Source organism: Palaemon carinicauda, chromosome 35 (assembly GCF_036898095.1).
Source record: "Palaemon carinicauda isolate YSFRI2023 chromosome 35, ASM3689809v2, whole genome shotgun sequence".
NCBI lineage: Eukaryota > Metazoa > Arthropoda > Malacostraca > Decapoda > Palaemonidae > Palaemon > Palaemon carinicauda.
In genome coordinates this window covers 43,705,284-43,726,575 of record NC_090759.1, presented here as the reverse complement: position 1 = coordinate 43,726,575, position 21,292 = coordinate 43,705,284, and the positions used below count along the sequence as shown (strand labels likewise).

At 38.1% G+C, this 21,292-nt stretch overlaps 1 protein-coding gene across 1 annotated transcript in view; it reads left to right on the top strand.

The window, feature by feature from the left end:
- LOC137627708 (beta-alanine transporter-like) overlaps positions 1 to 21,292 on the top strand; it is a 48,325-nt gene that overhangs the window by 1,044 nt on the left and 25,989 nt on the right. The window contains exons 3-7 of the mRNA XM_068358951.1: positions 997 to 1,172; positions 5,516 to 5,678; positions 19,822 to 19,976; positions 20,404 to 20,572; positions 21,060 to 21,192. Of these exons, the coding sequence (XP_068215052.1) occupies positions 997 to 1,172; positions 5,516 to 5,678; positions 19,822 to 19,976; positions 20,404 to 20,572; positions 21,060 to 21,192 (796 nt within the window). The remainder of the gene's footprint in view (positions 1 to 996; positions 1,173 to 5,515; positions 5,679 to 19,821; positions 19,977 to 20,403; positions 20,573 to 21,059; positions 21,193 to 21,292) is intronic.

Here is a 21,292-nt window from a genome sequence, read left to right as displayed (position 1 = left end):
TCTCTCTCTCTCTCTCTCTCTCTCTCTCTCTCTACGAAAAATTCAAAATTTGTATTTTCCTGTTTTCGATATTAGCTCTCTCTCTCTCTCTCTCTCTCTCTCTCTCTCTCTCTCTACGAAAAATTCAAAATTTGTATTTTCCTGTTTTCGATATTAGCTCTCTCTCTCTCTCTCTCTCTCTCTCTCTCTCTCTCTCTCTAATATTTCAACATTTATACAAAGTCTTCTTTGTATTACAGTATACTAGACTTAGAACATCCTGTGACTGCTATTTGCCTGTTAATGTCTAATGTCTATACGTCTGTTTAGCTTCTTAATCCTGAACACTACTGTCACTATTATCGCTATATGCATTATAATTAACATTTTCAGTACAATAATGATAATAGTAATCTACAAGTTTAAGTATTAATAATGAGCTTCATTCGCTTAGATTACTTTACTTTTAAATTTCTCAGCTTATTTATTTTAATTTTTTTGTTGGTGGTTGGAAATAAATCCTTTAAGAGTGGCCCCATATTCATTTCGAAATTCGTACTTGCGTAGAATATGGAACAATTATGCTAGGTCTATTCAATTTTGAATCTTTTGCTAACTGGATGTCAATCACAATAGTTTCAGTAGTGTATGATTCTTGCTGTTTCAATGATATATGATCACAACTAGAGAATAATGTGTTAAGAAACCGGCGGTTGCGTAAGATGTCCTAAGCTCTCTCAGTGTGGCGAGTCGTTGGAGATAAATGGCCTGGTGTAGACTGCTAATTTCTATAAAACCAACAAGGACGTTTAAGGTGTAGGACAATGTGACATAGAAATGAAGTTTTCAAATACGAGTGTGGTTCTAAATATTTCATTTTGTTAGTTCTCATTACGTCATCGTGAACTCTAAGTTAATGTTTTGTTGTTATAGTCACAAAACCTAACCTAAAGTTATAGGCATGTTTTTCTTGCGTGCTACTAAATCATAATATCAATATTTGAATTTTCTTTTAAGAAATGATGGTGGTAACTTAGAATCCTGCAAGATGTATGACTACGGAAATATTTCAAACACCAACACATCTTTGATTGCGGCCGGAGATAAGAATGACTTGGGTGAAAGATACCAGATGGCAGCACTGAACTGGTGGACCCAGCATCAAGACGACCAACCTCCTAATGTGACCACCGGTAAGTTATAAAAAATGTAAGGTAAGAGTGAGCCTATAGGTAGGAACGCTTTGCTGTTGATAAATGAATCAGACTTTATATAAATAATGGATTTTTATCTCATTCCATTTAATAGAGGAATAGTAAGTATACAAACAGTTATTTGAATGTCAAAATAACCTTGGTGTTTTGAAAACTACTTAAAAAGCGCAAATCGCTAAAACTCGTAATGAATATTATACGTGCAAGGCAAGCGTTGAAGAGTCGGTAATGGCTTAAAGAAAAGGGTCATATTAGGTAAGTAACAGCATGAACGAACAATTGGTCAAATGGAATACACGAAAATCCAGAGATGAGAACATAACTCTCTCTCTCTCTCTCTCTCTCTCTCTCTCTCTCTCTCTCTCTCTCTCACATAGTGTCTTTGTTAGCTTGAGTAGCTTGCAATGCTAAACCATCGCATTCGAGTTCAATAGTTATTTCTAGACTAGCTCCATACTCTTTGTCGTAGAGTATGCAATATACAGTTGGTCAATATATGTACAAACACGCACACACACGTAAGAAATAAAGACATGAACAAAGGTTACGTTGTGCAGTGAAAAGGCAATGCTGATTCGGAGGGAAGTTGAAATTTTGTTTAGAGTTCAGAGGGTCAAGAGATAGACAGCATCATATTCTTGTCCAACCTAAAACTGACGAAAATAATAGAAGAGGAGAAAGAAAAAAGTACAAATAAAAGACGTTATTTAACTGTGCGCTAGACATATCGTTCCTCTGAAAATCCTTGTTCTTTTATTTTCATAAAATTATCATTTGATTGACATTTCAACGTCATGGGATTCTTTTTCATTCCCATTACTATATGTAGACTATCAGAATTCTCCTAGTTGAGCAATCTAATCTGTTTGGTGACTAATTGTTACCCCTTTCTTTCAAAGCAAAAAACTAACTGTATTAAATAATCCTTTACCTATTTTGAATGAGAAATTTAAGGCAGCTTTAAAAACTATGGTGGCAAGAGGAAGACTAGCTGTTATATAGTTAATACTTCAGTATACGTTGACGAACCTTCGCTCGTAAGCGAATGAAATACCCTATAAACCTTTTCCTCTCCGAATTCTTCTGTGCATTATTTTACAATTCTTCTATGAAACCAGAAATTTCTTACATTGTACAAATTTTTATAAGAGAATCATCCCTCCAAAACAATCTTAGACTCAATTTGATATAAGAAATATTACCCATATTGAACAGGCGCTGAGTTGGGTTGGCGATTCAGCACCGAGGTTTAACTTGCACTATGAACGCAATCTTAGAAGTACAGGGTGGTTTTAGAAGAGGTATGGGTTGTATGAATCAGATTTTTACAGTTAGGCAGATATGCGAGAAATATTTAGCAAAAGGTAAGGAGGTGTATGTTGCGTTTATGGATCTGGAAAAAGCGTATGATAGAGTTGATAGGGAAGCAATGTGGAATGTGATGAGGTTATATGGAGTTGGTGGAAGGTTGTTGCAAGCAGTGAAAAGTTTCTACAAAGGTAGTAAAGCATGTGTTAGGATAGGAAATGAAGTGAGTGATTGGTTTCCGGTGAGAGTGGGGCTGAGACAGGGCTGTGTGATGTCGCCGTGGTTGTTTAACTTTTATGTTGATGGAGTGGTGAGAGGAATGAAACTGGTAGACGTGAATGACCATGAATGGGAGGGAAATCAGTTATTGTTTGCGGATGATACTGTATTGGTTGCACACGCGGAAGAGAAGCTTGGCTGATTAGTGACAGAATTTGGAAGGGTGTGTGAGAGAAGGAAGTTGAGAGTTAATGTGGGTAAGAGTAAGGTTATGAGATGTACTAGAAGGGAAGGTGGTGCGAGGTTGAATGTCATGTTGAATGGAGAGTTACTTGAGGAGATGGATCAATTTAAGTACTTGGGGTCTGTTGTTGCAGCAAATGGTGGAGTAGAAGCAGATGTACGTCAGAGAGTGAATGAAGGATGCAAAGTGTTGGGGGCAGTTAAGGGAGTAGTAAAAAATATAGGGTTGGGCTTGAATATAAAGAGAGTTCTGTATGAGAAAGTGATTGTACCAACTGTATGGATCGGAGTTGTGGGGAATGAAAGTGACAGAGAGACAGAAATTGATTGTGTTTGAGATGAAGTGTCTAAGGAGTATGGCTGGTGTATCTTGAGTAGATAGGGTTAGGAACGAAGTAGTGAGGGTGAGAACGGGTGTAAGAACGGAGTTAGCAGCTAGAGGGGATATGAATGTGTTGAGGTGGTTTGGCCATGTTGAGAGAATGGAAAATGGCTGTCTGTTAAAGAAGGTGATGAATGCAAGAGTTGATGGGAGAGGCACAAGAGGAAGGCCAACGTTTGGGTGGATGGATGGAGTGAAGGAAGCTATGGGTGATAGGAGAATAAATGTGAGAGAGGCAAGAGAGCGTGCTAGAAATAGGAATGAATGGCGAGCAATTGTGACGCAGTTCCAGTAGGCCCTGCTGCTTCCTCCGGTACCTAGGATGACCGCGGAGGTAGCAGAAGTAGGGGATTCAGTGTTATGAAGCTTCATTTGTGGTGGATAATGGGGGAGGGTGGGCTGAGGCACCCTAGCAGTACCAGCCAAACTCGGTTGAGTCCCTTGTCAGGCTGCGAGGAACGTAGAGAGGAGAGGTCCCCTTTTCTGTTTCATTTGTTTGATGTTGGCTATCCCCCAACATTAGATGAAGTGCCTTGATATATGTATGTATGAAGCAATTTCCAATTGAGATTGTGCAACAAGATGAGAGAAATACAGTGGGTAGAGTTAGGTAATGAAAGGGTCCGGAAAAGACCTTTCATTAACGCCCATAATGCACCAGGTAATGAGCAATGGCAGCAGTATCCTCCAGTTGGAAGTAACTTTAGATTGATTTATTCTCGTGCAATATTTTTGTAAATATCTTTTGTGTCTAATCTGTTAGATGATTGTGGCCGGTGCGGGGGGGGGGGGGGGGGGGGGGGGGGGGGAGGGAGGGGGTGGCAAGAACGATAAAACAAATAGGAAAACATCCTAATATTATCTTGAGTTCCTTAGTCGAGGATTATTATACATGCTTTTCTTAGAAAGTACTTATTCCTTGGAATTGTAATAGCGATGCACAATATTACGTCAAATTCAATCATGTTCACAGTCACATTACAGGATTTTTGGGGTTACCAAATACCAGTGTAGCCCATATATGAGTCCTAAGGCTTCTAACATGTTGAAAATCATTTAGGTTTCCACGGGCAAACTACATGATGATTGCAACGTTCACGAGAATGAATAACTAATTTCACCTTTGCACCATCACCATTTTCTTTTACTAGCTAAATGAATAACTATTCTATTTCGAACCAGCCATTTTTGAGGCAGCCTTGGCTTTTTAAATTCAAATGATGTATTATCAAGGAACGAGTTAGATTTTTTCCTTTTTTTCTGATAAACTAAATCTTCTTCCAGAGAATATATATTTCGATTCTGATATTTAATTTTTCTCCCAGAAAATCAATATTCTCGCACGAATGTGCAAATTAGAAATATATTTTTACTGTATCCATTACTTCGTGTTGATCTGATATCACATTTTTGCATGCTGTGCATATATTCATGTCTGCATATATTCAGTACCTCGTGCATGTGAACGTTCATAATGTTATTTTTGGCTGTGGTAGCCGATGTGGTAATGTCCCTGACTGGTGAACGTCAGACTGGTGTTAGTTTCTTTGGTCGATGCAACCTCAACATCCTTGTGAGCTAAGGATAGAGTCTTTGGGGAAACCTATAGGTCTATCTGCTGGGTCATCAGCAGCCATTGCCTGGCCCTCCTTAGTCCTAGATTGGATGGAAAGGGTGCTTGGGCGGGGCTTGGGGTCTGATCATATGTATATATGGTCAGTCTGTAGGGCATTGTTCTGCTTTATAGGGCAATTTCACTGTCTCTTGCCTCTGCCTCTCATGAGCGGCCTTTTAAACTGTTAAACCTATAGACCTAGTTGAAAACAAGTTGCCTTCAATAACTTTATGAAAGACAAACGCGAAGATGAATGAAAAAAGGGCCTTGATTTTATTTATTGATATTAGTGCTATCAATAGTAGGCTACTAGTACTCGTAGTAGTAGAAATAAATTTAATAATATTTTCTGCTGAGAATATGGATATTTCCTGGACAGGGGATTAATCCTTCATTTATTAGTTAAACAATCAATGTGATAATAGCTATTTTTTTTTGTTGGCGCTAAAGCTATTTTGTATTAGATCTATGGAAAACTGAGTTTTGAAACAATAGGGATAATACCAGCTGCAAAGTACTGAATTCAATAATCTCTACATAATTTTCTTTCCAAAGGGTGTCTGTTCGGCTACGATTTCAGCAAGAACTACTTCACGGAAACTGCAGCCACCGAGATGGGATGGGTCTGCGACAAATTCTACCTTATAGAGCATGTACTGCACTCGTCAATCCTAGGCAACCTAGCAGGATGTGTAATCTTCGGAGCGTTAGCTGATAAGTAAGTCTTTCCGTTATCAGTTGTCAGAGGTCATTTGCATCAGTTATGTTCAGTGGCTACTTTCCTCTTGGTAAGGGTAGAAGAGACTCTTTAGCTGTGGTAAGCAATTCTTCTACGAGAAGGACACTCCAAAATCAAACCATTGTTTTCTAGTCTTGTGTAGTGCCATAGCCTCTGTAGCATGGTTTTCCATTGTCTTGGGGTAGAGTTCTCTTGCTTGAGGGTACGCTCGGGCACATTATTCTTTTATATTTCTCTTCCTCTTGTTTTGTTAAAATTTTTATAGTTTATATACAAAATATTGTCAATTCTTGGCACTGTGCATAATTTGGAACTTTATGCTATACTGATTAAAAAAAAATATGATGGTGCCATTTTTTTATGAACCAACTTTGATGCAATTTTGAGGGAATTTACTATTAAACAGTCATGAAATTAAAATTCTCCGCTCAATACGGTTCTATATGTAGAAAGCTAAATTACATTTGGTTTAAAACTTTATTATTAATACATCCATTCGTAACTTCAAAACTTTTATAAAAATGACAAAAACACAAAATTTTTTATACGTTGACAAGCGTAAAATACTTTATGTACATAAAAATGCCAGGTTAGATATGTTATAAGCCAAAATAAGCAACATAATAACTATAACATTGAACTACTGCAAGCACAACAATACATGTAATTGTTCATTTAGAATATACAACATTTAGCAACTCCACTACATTTATATTTGCAGCACTATATCGTCTTCTATCTCAGATTCATCATCCATTCTGGGCAACTATTATAAGGGTTTACAAAGTCGTCAACATCTGCGTCACACGCACATAACTCTGTACATGCCAATGAATGTTTTTTACACGAACAACTTTCAGTTGAGCATCGGCTTTTTCCATACCCACATTTTACCAGGTCAGCTACGGCCACAGGAGCTGGTGGCAGATCAGATCAGACTCCTTCGGCTTATATTCGTTGTTGTATTCATTCCATCCATATGATTGGTGGGTGATGGGAGGCTGTGATTTTGTGTATCAGCAAACAATCAGACCATTGCCTGATTGTGGGCTCTTAGAATGTGTTTTTCAGTGCTAATTTTATAGGGGGGAGTTTATATCTGTCTCTGTATTGCTCGTTTAAAAAAAAATATCTGCATAGTTTTCCTAGGTCCTTGATATTGACTACTGGTGCAAAATGTAAGCAGACAAACTCCTCTAGACGTTGAAAAAACCTTAGCAGAAGGGTCCTGTGTCTGTCCCAACTTTGCAAATGCTTTAAGGATGTCTTTGTTTGCCTTTCTGAATAGTTTTCATCACGTTTGTTTCCCTTTGCCAGTCAGTCATCCAGTGATGTCTGACTCTAGGAAAGTATGGAATTCTATCAGTCCAGCAACAGCATTCTCAGCAAAACATCTCTTGCTGTCTGTTGATACTAACATGGATACATTGTTACCCATGAGATGTAGCTTTTGTAAAGCTAGTACAAACATCTGTATCAGGTGAATTGGTATAAACATTTGAAGCAACTCTAGAGGCACTTATTACGTATAGTATTTGTCATTGTAATCTAGTAGCAACATCTGTAATTTCTTGGCTCTTTCTTACAATGAGATATCAGGGTTACAACATCCTTCTCCTCCAGTTCAAATACAATTTTGTCAATCTCTTTAGTCGGCTTTATCACTGTTACCAGTGTTTGGTATTCATGTGCTGCTGATGCCATTAATGACAAAGCATGCACTGATGTTAATGGTGCAATGGGTGATGAACACAAGGAGCTGACTTTTGTATTGTATTGAGTTTTGGTGCCATATATATTGATAGACTCATCATTATACTGATCAGTGACAGTTTCTCTTTGGTCATCATTAAGAGTCTTGTACATGGCTTCCTCTGTGCATGCATCGATATCCAGAAAGTCAGTTTTTATACTATCAGAGCACTCGGACGATGTTGCTAGTAAATTGCGCTGATAATGCCGTCCCAGTAACCATGACAACTCCCCAGCTTTGTACTTTTGTATGACGTACGAATTCTGTTCAACTTCTAAGCTAGCATATTTCCTACTAGATACAGGCTTTTGCTGACTTCTAATGGAGCATGCAAGGAGCTCTGGTGATGTTGGACACTGTAATTGAAAGGGACTTTTTATTGGCAGGTCCTTTTATGTCAATGATGGCTCTTCTTGCAGGTTTGCTGGCATCTCTGGTGAAATACAGCTGTAGCAGTTACATGAAATGTGTGTTTTCCATCAGGTGTGTCCTCATCGAAGTCCAAATTATCGATGAGGATGTATATTCCATTATGTGTGACCTGTCTTTGAACTGTTGCACCAAGGTGCATTTCTATTTGAAGCACAGACTCATAGCTGATGGAATAACCACACCTACATAACAACTTCAGTCTTACTTTATGTTGATTGAAGGACTTTCAGTCCATGTCCAATAACTTGTGGATTCTCATTTTCGCGTTGGAAACCAGAAGAGACTTGTTTAGGCATATATGAACCTGCAAATTTCCAAGGGTGTTGCTTGTGAGACGTGGCAATTTCATGCTTGATTATCTTTGCACAGTCAAAAACAATATTCATGTACCTGCTGGCATCTCGAGTGTTTTTGTCAAAGACATAAATAGCTGTCTTCTTGGTTTTTGAAGAATACATCGATCTGGCTCATTTGCCCTTGGACAATAACAGAACTCAATATTAGACACATTTTCAGCAAATTTTCTTCTCAAGTTTCTTCTGGAGATTGCCGGGTGATGACAACATCTTTGTATGCTTTTTGTACATCAGGAACGAACAAGATTACTCCTGATGTCAGTAAGATATTTATGAGTAGTAAAACTCGATGTCAGCGGAGACTTTGCTGATGGTTTTGTCTCCTTCTAACTCTGTCTCACTCTCCTAATGTGAGTGTTGCACATGTTTCACCCAACAAGGGAAACGATACCTTATATCAATAGCGTATGCATCATTAGGGTTAAGTACTACTCTCAGGTTGATTTTCCATTGTTCTCTGTTGCTTGATTCAACTACTTGCTGAAGTTCTTCCCTTGCGTTGAATGTACTGACTTGATGTAATTGAACATTCTCAGGTTTGTCATTACAGAGAAAAACAGGTGTTTTTGTTGTATGATTACCTATGTGACCTGGTTTAGTGCATCAATGATCCGGAATCCTCATTATTTGGTGATGTGACATGAGTCCTGGATATGGGTCTTCCTCTGATTCCCTTCTTTGGTGCTTGGCCTACGCTCAATGCTTCCTCATATCTGTTCCTTACGCCCTCAAAGTGGACTTTGTGTATCACATTTTTATAACAGTCCCTGTGCCATTTGACATGGTTTTTCACCAGTTGCATCACCCAGACGACTTTTGAGTGTGATACCCTGCTGATCCCCATACAGTGCCTTTAATTGCACATACTGTATAAATTTCCAAGTGAATTAGCTCGTGGTTGCTGAACCAGATGTAACAAGTTTTTTAAGTAATATGCAGTGGCGTGCTAGATGGACAAGCTTTTTAGCCATCCGTATCATTGGGTGTTAGATGGAAATTTCACACATAGTAGTTGATATTAGGCACAGATTCCTCCACTAAAATAGAAATGTTCTACTACACAGCGACAGGACAGTTCATAATTGTAGCCCACAGTTGATCATAGACCAACACCTGAAACAGAATACTTATTGTTAGAATAGTCTTTAAGCCGTAATGTTATGCTGATTAACAGATTAAAGCATCAGAATTAAGCATATAACATCAGAAGCTGAAGAAAAATTTAAAGCACAGTTATTACAATACCAGTAGGGCTATATCAGGTTGGGTTATAAAAAACATTTATATAAAATGCATAGAACACTCCAGGTTCCACCTATCTGTATACCTGTAAATTAATAAGATACACTTAAATCAATACAGTGATAACATAATCATAAACTAGACATCAACACCTTTCATTTGATAAGTTACAATCTTACTCAAGTCTATCAACTTGAAGGTTTCGTTTAACGCTTGAATATTGCTCCCTATATTTCACAACGATACATCTGTTTCGTTATTCACAATGCCCAGGTTTATTAAGAAAAAAGTAAAAATTTGGACTGTTCGCAAATGACGCTGAAAAATAACTCAAAAGTGTCAGAAAAAATTTAACCATCATTTTTTTCCTTGAGAATATATTATTGAACAATAATATGTATTGTGCCAACAATTAACACCCAATGCCCACAGGATAAGACAAGCCTTTGCACTAGGAGGTGGTATGGGTCAAGATCTGTGAAGCAGAGTCACGCCCTGCTATCAGGGTGAAACAACCTCGTCTTGTCACTGGTGATACATAAATAATTTCTCTTAGTTGAAGGAAAAAAACTTTCATGCAAATAGTTTGTGGTATCTTATATGTCACAATAAATGTATTTTTATCATATACCACTAAATTATGATATTCTTTGTATAGAACAAAGAACCAATAAGAGGGAAACTATAGTTTCATTATTTACAGCTTCGTACTGTAAGGTGTAGTACGATAGTGATTTAATCTATTTGACTTGGCTTCTTAAAGAAGAGGAGCAACGGAAATGAAGAGAGAGAAAGAGAGATTGCTCTCACATCCATGATGCTCTTTTTCATAGCTCTTTGAGTTATAACTAGCCTATGTTCTAAGGCTTTAGTAACGTTCAATGTTTCTGATGCATAAGTTATTACTAATAGGACTATCTGATTAAATAATTTCCTTTTTATAGAAAGTGGCATTTTACTCTTCATAATCTCATTTTGTTTACCAAAAGGTCCCTCTTCCATGCTTATCTTTTTTTAAATTTGGTCTCATCTCCTGAGGAAACGCGAGGAAACGATTATTGTCTCTCCAAAGTACTATCAATAAAAAATCTCCAGAGGTTCGTCCATTATCCACATTTTTTGTCCCTGTAATTTCACTAAAAATTATCATAGTTTTACTAAGATAATGTTCTTCTATCATTTATTGCAATGGCCCCCATGATTCACTAAATACAACTATCTGACCTTCAAATCTTAAGTTGTTAAGGTATTCCCCATTAACATTAATTCCTACATGTACCCAATCTAAATCTTTAAAAACTTCTACTTGACATGCTGTGAATAATTTATGAACGGTGGGGCCTATTTTCTCATTCAGATTTTCTCACGATCTTTATGTAGTTTTAGGATTGCTGAACTTCCTCTTTAGATATCTTCAAGTGTTCTAACATAAGATTCAACTATTCCTTGTCTTTAAAGGGCTTTCATTACTTCTGAGGTTTTGACAGAATAAAAAAGTTTTCTCATAGTCTATAGATGACACACATAGTGGTTTGTCATATTCTGCTGATTTTTTCCATCAGCTGGTCAATTATAAGGATATGGTTAGTGGTGGCATACCCACTTTTAAAGCCTCTCTTGGATGATTGAAGTCTAGCTGTCTTTCTATTTGGTCTAATATAATCCTTGTAAATATTCTATGTATTATGGAGAGTAAACTTATTGAGCGGTAATTTTTCAGGTGTTTTGCGTCTCCCTTTTTGTGAATTAGTTTAATGATAAAGTTTTTCTAAGCAGCAGGTGTGGAATATTCTTGAGAACCTTTTGTCTAAAGTTCGGCCAATTTTACTACTATCAAATCTCTTCCATCTACTATTAAATCAGTTGTTAGGCCTTCTTCTCCTGGTGCTTTGCCTATTTTCATGCCTTTTAATTCTCTCTTTATTCTCCTATACCGTTACGTTTGGTACCGGCAAAAATGTTGCATTATTTCTATTGGCAAAGTTATTTCGTACATCACTATTGTATAACATTGTATAGAAATCCTCTGCAGTTTTTATTATTCCCACTCTATTATTGATAAAATTTACATTTCCTCTTTTAAAGCAAACATCTGTTGGCAGCCTGTTCCAAGTCTTCTTTTCACCAATTTGATGCTTCTTCCTACCTTTGGTGTTTCCTCAATTTTGGTCTGATTATGTTATATGTTTTGGATAATTCTGGTAATTATATTTCATCTCTTGGAATTTACCCTCATTTCCAATCCTTAATTTATTAGGCTTTTGGTCTTTCTGATAGTTTTCCTTGCTCTCGTTTAGAAAATTTCCACCTATCTCTTGTGCTGATTCTAATACAATTTTGTTGTATTACTGTTAATTTCTTCTTTACTTGGCTCAATTTCACCATGAACCTATTATGTATTGATAAACTAAACTCATTAGATTTATCTCTTATTACAGGAGTGTTTATTTTCTTTCTTAAAATTAGTCTAATTTTCTTTCTTCAGATAAAAAAAAAATTGCTCCTCACCATTCTATGGTCACTTGACTTTAATTGTTTAACACTGTTAAATCTTCAATGAATAAAATTTTTTTTACAGAAAATAAAATCGTTTCCGTCTTTTGATTTTCCATTTGGGCTTCTGTATGTGGGTTTTCTATGTGTGTGCGTGTGTGTTTTTTTTATATAAAAGAAAGTGTTCATGATTTTAATATTGTTCTTTTAGCAAATTATACAAACATATCTCTTCTGCCATTTCTTGTGCCTACTTCAAATTTACCCACTGCTTATTCCCCTCTTCTTTTGACCTACTTTAGTAACGAAATCACCCAAAACAATTGTAAATGTAGTCTTGTTTTATAGCTATCGTCTAAATATTCATGAAAAGTTTCTATTTCTTCTTCTGTATATATACGTTATACTTCTTATTTATTTTGACAATTGATCCTGAAATTCTGTTACTAGCACGATATATACAGTATATATAAATATATATATATATATATATATATACATACATGTATATATATATATATATATATATTATTATTATTAATTGCTAAGCTACAACCCTAGTTGGAAAAGCAGGATGCTATAAGTCCAGGAGCCCCAACAGGGAAAATAGCCCAGTGAGGAAAGGAAACAAGGAAAAATTAAATATTTTAAGGACAGTAACAACATTAAAATGAATATTTCCAATATGAACTATAAATACTTTAACAAAACAAGAGGAAGAAAATTAGATAGAATAGTGTGCCCAAGTGTACCCCCAAGCAAGAGAACTCTAACCCAAGACAGTGGAAGACCATGATACAGAGGCTATGGCACTACCCAAGACTAGAGAACAATGGTTTGATTTTGGAGTGTCCTTCTCCTAGAAGAACTGCTTACCGTAGCTAAAGATTCTCTTCTACCCTTACCTAGAGGAAAGTAACCACTGCACAATTACAGTGCAGTAGTTAAAACCTTTGGTGAAGACGAATTGTTTGGTAATCTCAGTGTTGTCAGGTGTATGAGGACAGAGGAGAATCTGTAAAGAATAGGCCAGACTATTCGGTGTATGTGTAGGCAAAGGGAAAGAACCGTAACCAGAGAGAAGGATCCAATGTAGTACTGTCTAGCCAGTCAAAGGATCTCATAAATCTCTAATGGTAATATCTGAACGGCCAGCTGGTGCCTTGGCCAACCTACATATTCACGCGCGCACACACACACACACACACACATATATATATATATATATATATGTGTGTGTGTGTGTGTGTATATTTTTATACATGCATACATGTAGATATATTTATATATATGTATGTATATATATATATATATATACATATATATATATATATATATATACACACACATATACATATACATATACATATACATACATCTATATATATATATATATATATGCATATATGTATATATGTATATATGTATATATATGTATGTATATACATATACATTGTATATATATATATATATATATATAGTATATTTATACGTATATATAGGGTATATCTATCTATCCCTCGAAATATCTATCGATCTATATACACGTATATTCAAATACATAATCTGGTAAGGATTTACTCATTGTAATACATTTTACACCTTACGAACAGGAGTACTAGATAAGCGATATACATAATTATTGGTCAACTTCAGAAGGAATCTCTTCCCAATTCCAGTGCCTAAAAAAAGTTTTGAGTATATATATAACTATATATATATATATCATTATCATCCTCTCCTCCTACACAAAAAGCTTTGGTTAGATTTTTCCCGTCATCTCTATCTTGAGCTTTTATTTCAATACTTGTTCATTCATCATCTCCTTTACGCTTCATAGTCCTCAACCATGTAGGCCTGGGTCTTCTAAATCTTCAAGTGCCTTATGGAGACCAGTTAGAATTTTGGTTAACTAATCTCTCTTGGGGAGTGCGAAGAGTATGCCCAAATCATCTCCATCTAGCCTTTACCATGATCTCATCCCCATATGGCACTCGAGTAATCTCTCTTATAGTTTCATTTCCAATCATGTCCTGTCCTTCAACTCCCAATATTTATATGAGGAATTTGTTCTCAAAAGTACAACTGCCATGACTCATGTCCATTCAGTAACACTAATCTCACAAAACTAATATGCAGCCTGATTTTTATATAAAATTTCAGGCGACTTGTTTTCCATATATTACTTAACCTAGCTATTGTCTGATTTTTTTTTTCAGTCTTTCATTAAAATCCAGTTCTAAAGACCCTGTATTAGAGATCATACTTCCCAAATATTTAAATGAGTCTACTGCATTAATCCTTCCTCCTTCCAATATTTCATCTTCCATTGCATAGTCAGTTCTCATCATTTTAGACGTTCTTCTGTTTATCTTGAGGCCAACATCATATGATATATCATGCATTCTGGTAAGCAAGTATTACGAATCCTGTGGTGTTCTGCTAATAAGGACTGCGTCATCATCATCAGCATACACTAGGTCAGCTAATTTGCTATTACCAATCCAGTCCAATCCATCTCTACCATCCACAACTGTTCTATACATTATAAAATCCATGAGGATATATATACATATATATATATATATATATATATATATATATATATAGATATATATATATATATATATATATATATACAGTATATATATATATATATATATATGTAATTTGGGCATGTTACTCTACATTTATAATGCATAGACTACATCTTAGTGACCTCCAGAATTCGAAGACAGCTTCTCTTCGGACTGATCGTCCTGCAGTCTCCTATGGAAGAGAGCGTAGAGGTGGAAAATGACCAGGACTATGAGGAAGACTATCTCCCCGGGGCCGCAAGTCCTAAGTACGCCATCTGGCGAGTTCTAGCCTGTATGAGAGCCATCAATGAGTTAGTTGACCATACAACGGCACCTCATGAGGGCAAGGACCCGATCCTTCTCCATGTCTACGGGACCCAACAAACTCCCAAGGCCAGCGCAGCTTTGCCTTGGTAGAAGGGGTTTATGGCTGTCAGAAAGAACGTGTCCTCCCATATCGCCAGGTCTTTCAGTTCTCTCCGCGCGGGCTCATCCTAGAAACTTCTTCCAACACCGTTCGTCCAACATAGAATGTATTACAAGCTCTCGGACGAGCCCCTTCCGGCTTTGCCTGTATACTGTTATGTAGAATCACTTTAAAGAGGAGTCCCTTTCGAAATACTTTCTGGTCTCTCAGCCTTCTTTTCAGCGTCCGAGATCCTTACCATGAACAAAGTTACGAAATACGCCATTCAGGCTACCTCATGGCTAGATCTATGCCTAGGGTTTATGGGACAACTCATTATAACCGAATAGTGGTCTAAGGATTCTACGCGGAAGTCAATGGAGACCTCTCTTTTGTCAGATACCCAAACCATCGAATTTCTTGCCAACCAGGTGCTTAACCTGTGGGTGACTGCGATAGTCAGGCATTGGGATTCGGTGATTGAGAGGTTCCATAGACAAGTCTCACAGGCAGAGGTCTCGAGATTCAGGAATTTCACCTTGGACAGTTCTTCCTTCTTCAAGCCGGAAGAAGTCAAGTGGGCGGCTGAACGCTGGAGGAAGACCAACCAAGATTCCTTCCTCCATAGGACCTTGACATCGTGGCCCTATGGTTAAGCTCTTCCACCTCAGAAGAAGCAGCTGCAAACCACTAGACCCTCGACTTGTATAACAGCAAAGGCCTCCAAAAAGGTGTTGAAAAAGCCCTCTCCTACAAAGGATCAAAATGGCTTCAAGTCTACCGGGGAAAGAAAAAGTGATCAAAGGGAGTGGCCGAGGACACTCTCGCTAGTGAAGGCAGTCCTAATTCTTGCCTACCAGTGGTGGGATTCCTGCAATGCCGCTGGCAGAGGTAGCTGCAGCATGGGGCAGAAACCTGGACAGTCTCTGTACTTTGTTCAGGGTATCGCATTCCGTTCATTCAATCTCTGCCTCCACTGAGTCATGATCCAGTCACATCAAACTCTTGCACTAAAGGATCTGCAAAGGCGTTGGCCCTTTGGGCCAAAGTCCAGACCATGTTAGAGAATGCGCTCTCCAAGAGTTCCTCGATGGTCCCAAAAGCTTCTTCAATTAACTCTTTCTCGTTAAAAAGGCATCTGGAAGCTGGAGAACAATCATTGACCTCTCGCCTCTGAACAAGTTTGTTCTACGGACTCGGTTCTACATGGAGACAGCAGACATGATCATACAAGTGGTAAGAACACAGGTTCTCTTGAAACTGTTCACCTAGTGTCATCTTGAGCTTAGATACCTCGACGATTGGCTGGTCCTAGCAGAATCAGTGGCGACCCTTACTAAATGCTGAGACAGACTACTCGCGTTTTGCAATGATCTGGGAATCCTGGTAAAACTCGAGAAGTCATCCCTGCTTCCCTCTTAAAGACTGGTTTCCCTCGGTATGATCATCAACACCCTCCTACAGAAGGTTTTTCAATCAGTTGGCAAGGTACAAAGGCTGAGGAAGGTAGCAAGCCCCTTCCCCAGACAAGAAGAACTTCCAGCCTAACAGTGATTGCGTCTCTTAGGTCATCTGTTATCCCTGACACGTCTCGTGAACAAGGGCCTCCTCAGAATTCGAGATCTTCATTGGCTGCTAAAATCCAGGTGGAATCAACACAACGACCTCGACGGATACATTGGTCACCATGGGACTAGAGCAACAGACGGATCTTCAATGGTGGGTGGCAGATGAGAACCTCCACAAAGGGACAGACCTTCTCTTACCTCCCCTGGAATAGATGCTCTTTTTGGATGCATCAGAAGAAGGGTGGGGGCCACACATGCTTCACCACACGGCCTCCGTGCTCTGGTCCAAGTCTCTTAGAGATGAGGGCAACCCTCCTAGCCCTTGAACATTTCCTGGCAGGTCACTCTGTGGTGCTGATGAGTGACAGCACCACAGTTGGGGCTTACATAAACAAGCAAGATGGTACCTTTTCGTAGCCCCTATACCATCTAGCAGTGAAGATACTGAGGTAGACAGAAGCCAACTCGGTGTCCCTATCCGCCTACTTCATTCCAGGCAGGTGAAATGTGCTCGAGGACAATCTGAGCAGAGCGACTCAAATAGTAGACTCCGAGTCATATTTGAATCATCTAGTAGCCAACAAAGTCCTGACTTTGTGGGATTCCCGACTGAGGATCTGTTCGTGATGTCCCTGAAGTTCAGGCTTTCGCTATACTGCTCTCCAGTCCCTCAGGCTCTCTGACAAGATGCATTCCAACAACGGTGGGACAACATTGACGTTTAAGCTCTTCCCTCATTCTGTCTGATGAGAAGGGTGCTCAACGAGACCATAGTATCCAATAACCTATCCATGACTCTCATAGCTTCTGATGGAGATCCCAAGAGAACTCCCTCTACAACACGATCTACTCAAACCACCACATGTGGACATCTTTCACAAAGTAGTAACTTCGCTTCAATTTCACGCCTGGCAACTATCTAGCACCTACTCTCTCAGAGAGGCTTTTCACAACAAGTTGCGAAGAGGATGTCTGGGTACCTACAAATATCTTTGGCTTCAGTCTACCAGGCCAAGTGGACTGTCTTCTGTGGTTGGTGTCGTAGAAGGGGTATCTCTCCCCTCGATGCCACTATTCTAACAACGGCGGACTTCCTTGTTTACCTTCGGGAGGAAAAGGTTCTCTTGATCTCTGCAGTGAAATGCTACCACTCAGCCTTGAGCTTCTCCTTTAAACTGAAAGGAGTTGATATTTCCTCTTCGTTGGAGTTGTCTCACCTCTTACGAAGTTAATACCCCATTTGACCCCAGTGGGAAGTTAGACCTCCTCCATGGAACGTGGTTAACATCCACCGGTGTCTGAAGGGTGCTCCCTACGAACCATATACCAGGCAACAGATTGCCACCTCACTTTGTGCACGGTGTTTCTGCTTGCCTTGGCTTCGGCCAAGAGAGTCAGTGAACTTCATGATCTATCCCACGACGTTGTCCATTCAAGGGGATAGAGGGAGTTAACACTCAGCTTCGTCCCTGAGTTTATTGCTGACTCAAAATCCGGGAGTAGCGGAACCTAGATTTGGGCGCTTTCAGATTGAGAGTCTTCCTTCTGTAACCGATGATTCAGATCAAAGGTTCCTTTGCCCAGTGAGGAGTTTGAGGTATTACCTCAAAAGGACTGTAGCAGCTCCCCTCTGAGAGTCAGCGCTTTTGTAAGCATGGGAAAGGTCGAGAGGAGGCTCACAAAGAATACCATCTCTTCTTGGATTCGCAGTCATAGATTTTGCACTGAATCCTGATTTGCCTCCAGCTCGACGATCCAGAGGTCACGATGTTAGGGGCATTAGTGCGTCCATAAAATTCAAAAGAAATTACTCTGTGATGCAGGTCCTACAGGTGGGATTGTGGAAGCATCAGGCAACCTTCCCCACCCACTACCTGCATGATGTGACCCACAAGAACATGGAAACGTTCTCCATTGGCCCTGTGGTGGCTACACAACAATTAGTTTAAATACTTCAGGCTCCTTGATGGACAAGTAGCAGATGGTTGAGGACATAGGTTATCTAGTATCATTCTGGGATGAATGTGTATGAATGACCAGCTCTTTCTTTCTTTCATATTCCCCTCTCTTGGGAACAACACCTACGGTCCTCTGCAAGCTGGCCTCACCTATCTGCAGGTAAAATCATTTCCCTTGTGTAACTTAGTATAGAAATAATACTTTTTACAGCACCATAACCCTTGCGTGGTGGGATTTGGTAACGTCTATGGTTGATTCTAATGATTGTTATGGTTTCCGAGAACTCTTTCCTAAGCCACTCACATTACTAGTATCACAAACACACATATTCCTCAGGCTACTATTCATGTCTTGCACGAAATTAGTGAGATGACAGGGTCCTTCCTGTTACGTGCTGAGCACGTAAGGAAAACCTCAGGTCAAATGCCAAGCCAGTTGGTTCAGACTTTCACCATCCTACTGGTTGATTCATCCCTATGAATAGTAGAAGGGTTTATATTTAGTGCCGGAACAAATGAAAAATTGGGAAGTAATTTTTATTTTTCCAAATGATACAAACCTGTAGCTTTTTATACAAATTGTCCCGCCATCACCTGTCCCCAAGAAGTCATGCCTGCAATCAAAAGTGAGAAAGCCCCTCTAGTGTGAGTGAAAGGGGTAGCGGGGTATCCTGTTATCCTTGCTAAATAGCGGACCGGTAGTTATACCTCGCCCAAAAGTTTATGACTAGTCTTCCAGCTTTACCGAAAGATAACTCGTATAAATAGATCAGGTTTGTATCATTAGGAAAAATGCAAATTAATTTCATATTTGTCATGTTTTTCAGTGTGTAACTATTTCTAGATGGCATTCTCCTCTTGAAAACATCTAGCTATTTGGATAGGTTTTAAATATAATTGCCCATAGAAAAATATGTTTCAAAATAGTTCAGGAAATGTCATTACTTCGATAATCTAGGACTACAGATTTTGTCTAAGAAGTCCGATCTTGCAGTGATTGCATATAAGTATAATCATATGTAAAGATAGTATGTTAGAATAGTATATGTTTATGAGAACGGATACGAGGAAATGTAGTTATTCCCTTTGTCATAACTGTTAAAATCACTATATTTGTTGATGTCATAGAAGAGATTATTTCTTATTGGTTTATGATGAATATAATACTAAAGGTGTAAATTGGTCTTACTTCCGGAATTATTATTATTATTATTATTATTATTATTATTATTATTATTATTATTATTATTATTATTATTATTATTATTATTATTATTATTATTATTATTAACCAACGTTTTGTTTATTTAACAATTTATTATCACTATTTTACAGGATCGGACGCAGGAAGGTGTTCCTGATTCTCTCACTGAAGGTGGCAATTCTCGGCCCAATCTTCGTGTTCCTGCGAGACATGTGGTTCGTACTCAGAGTTCGATTCCTCTTATCGATGGGTCTGCCTGTCATTTACCAGATCGTCATTATCTCAGGTAATGGCTGTTAGAGTTATCAACAATTACACTTACGATATGTATTTAGCGTTTGAGTGGGTATGTCAGTTTCATTTAGCTAAAAAATCCCTGCCTTTTTTATGCATGGCTATACATGTCTAGTAAGCTGAGTGCCTCTATCCAAGCATAGCACTATGAAGTGTCTATCCTATCCACGAGTTAAAGATAGCCTACAGAGCAAAAAATCTAAAATATTTCTATGAATCACTGGCAAAATATTTGGGTGTCATTTCATAACTTAGGCCCATTAAGTACCTTAACATTTCCATCATTCAATGTCATTAAGAAAATTATATTCTAGTGTTACTACGTTATCAAACTTGTTCATGGTTTAGCATGTCATTTCCCTACCATGGACATTTCAATTTCCATAAAGAGACCAAAAACACAAAACCCTTCCTCACAGCGCTGGAGCAAGTTCGTGACAGCCGCAGGGGAATGGTGACCTCCATTTCGTCAGTGTTCTTCTCGCTGGGTCAGTGTACCATGGCCCTCCTCTCCTGGCTGACGGCACACTGGGTCACACTCGGCTTGATAACCAGTCTTCCTTGTCTTCTGGCTCTTGTCTACCTCAAGTATGTACTTAAGAATAATGGAAAGGACGATAATAATGTTTATGATAATGTGATAGCTAGGAATACGATTTTGATGAAGGCGATTCTTATAATGTGAATAAAAGTAGTGGTAATAACTATAGCTATTTATCTAATGTAAAATATGGCAGTCTCTGCTTTGATATTAGTGATATCATTGGTAATGGTAGTATCAATTATGAAAATTATATTTCTCATTATATATGGTACTGTCATTACCATTGACACTAATGATCTTTTTGATAAATACTATCATCATTGATAAAATAAGTAAAATTTCCATCAATATATTCATTCTTATTATTACTCATTTGTCTGCACCTTCACTTACATTTGAATAACAAACCTCATTATACCTATTGCTGTCTTCAACGTCATGATGATGATTCTCATTACCACTGATATCATCTACACTATGATAATTGTTATTACAAGTATGTTCCTTAATCAATTTCTTTAACATTTTCAGAGTAATTGAAGAATCACCACGATGGCTCGTGTCCCGAGGGAAACTGAACGAGGCTGCCAAGGTCATCCGCCGTATAGCTCGTATGAATGACCTTAAGCCAACCCATGAGGACATTCTAGCTAAATTAAGAAAGGTATACACACATATATATCTATATGTATATATACACACATATATTTATATATATATAAATATATATATATATATATATATATATATATATATATATATAT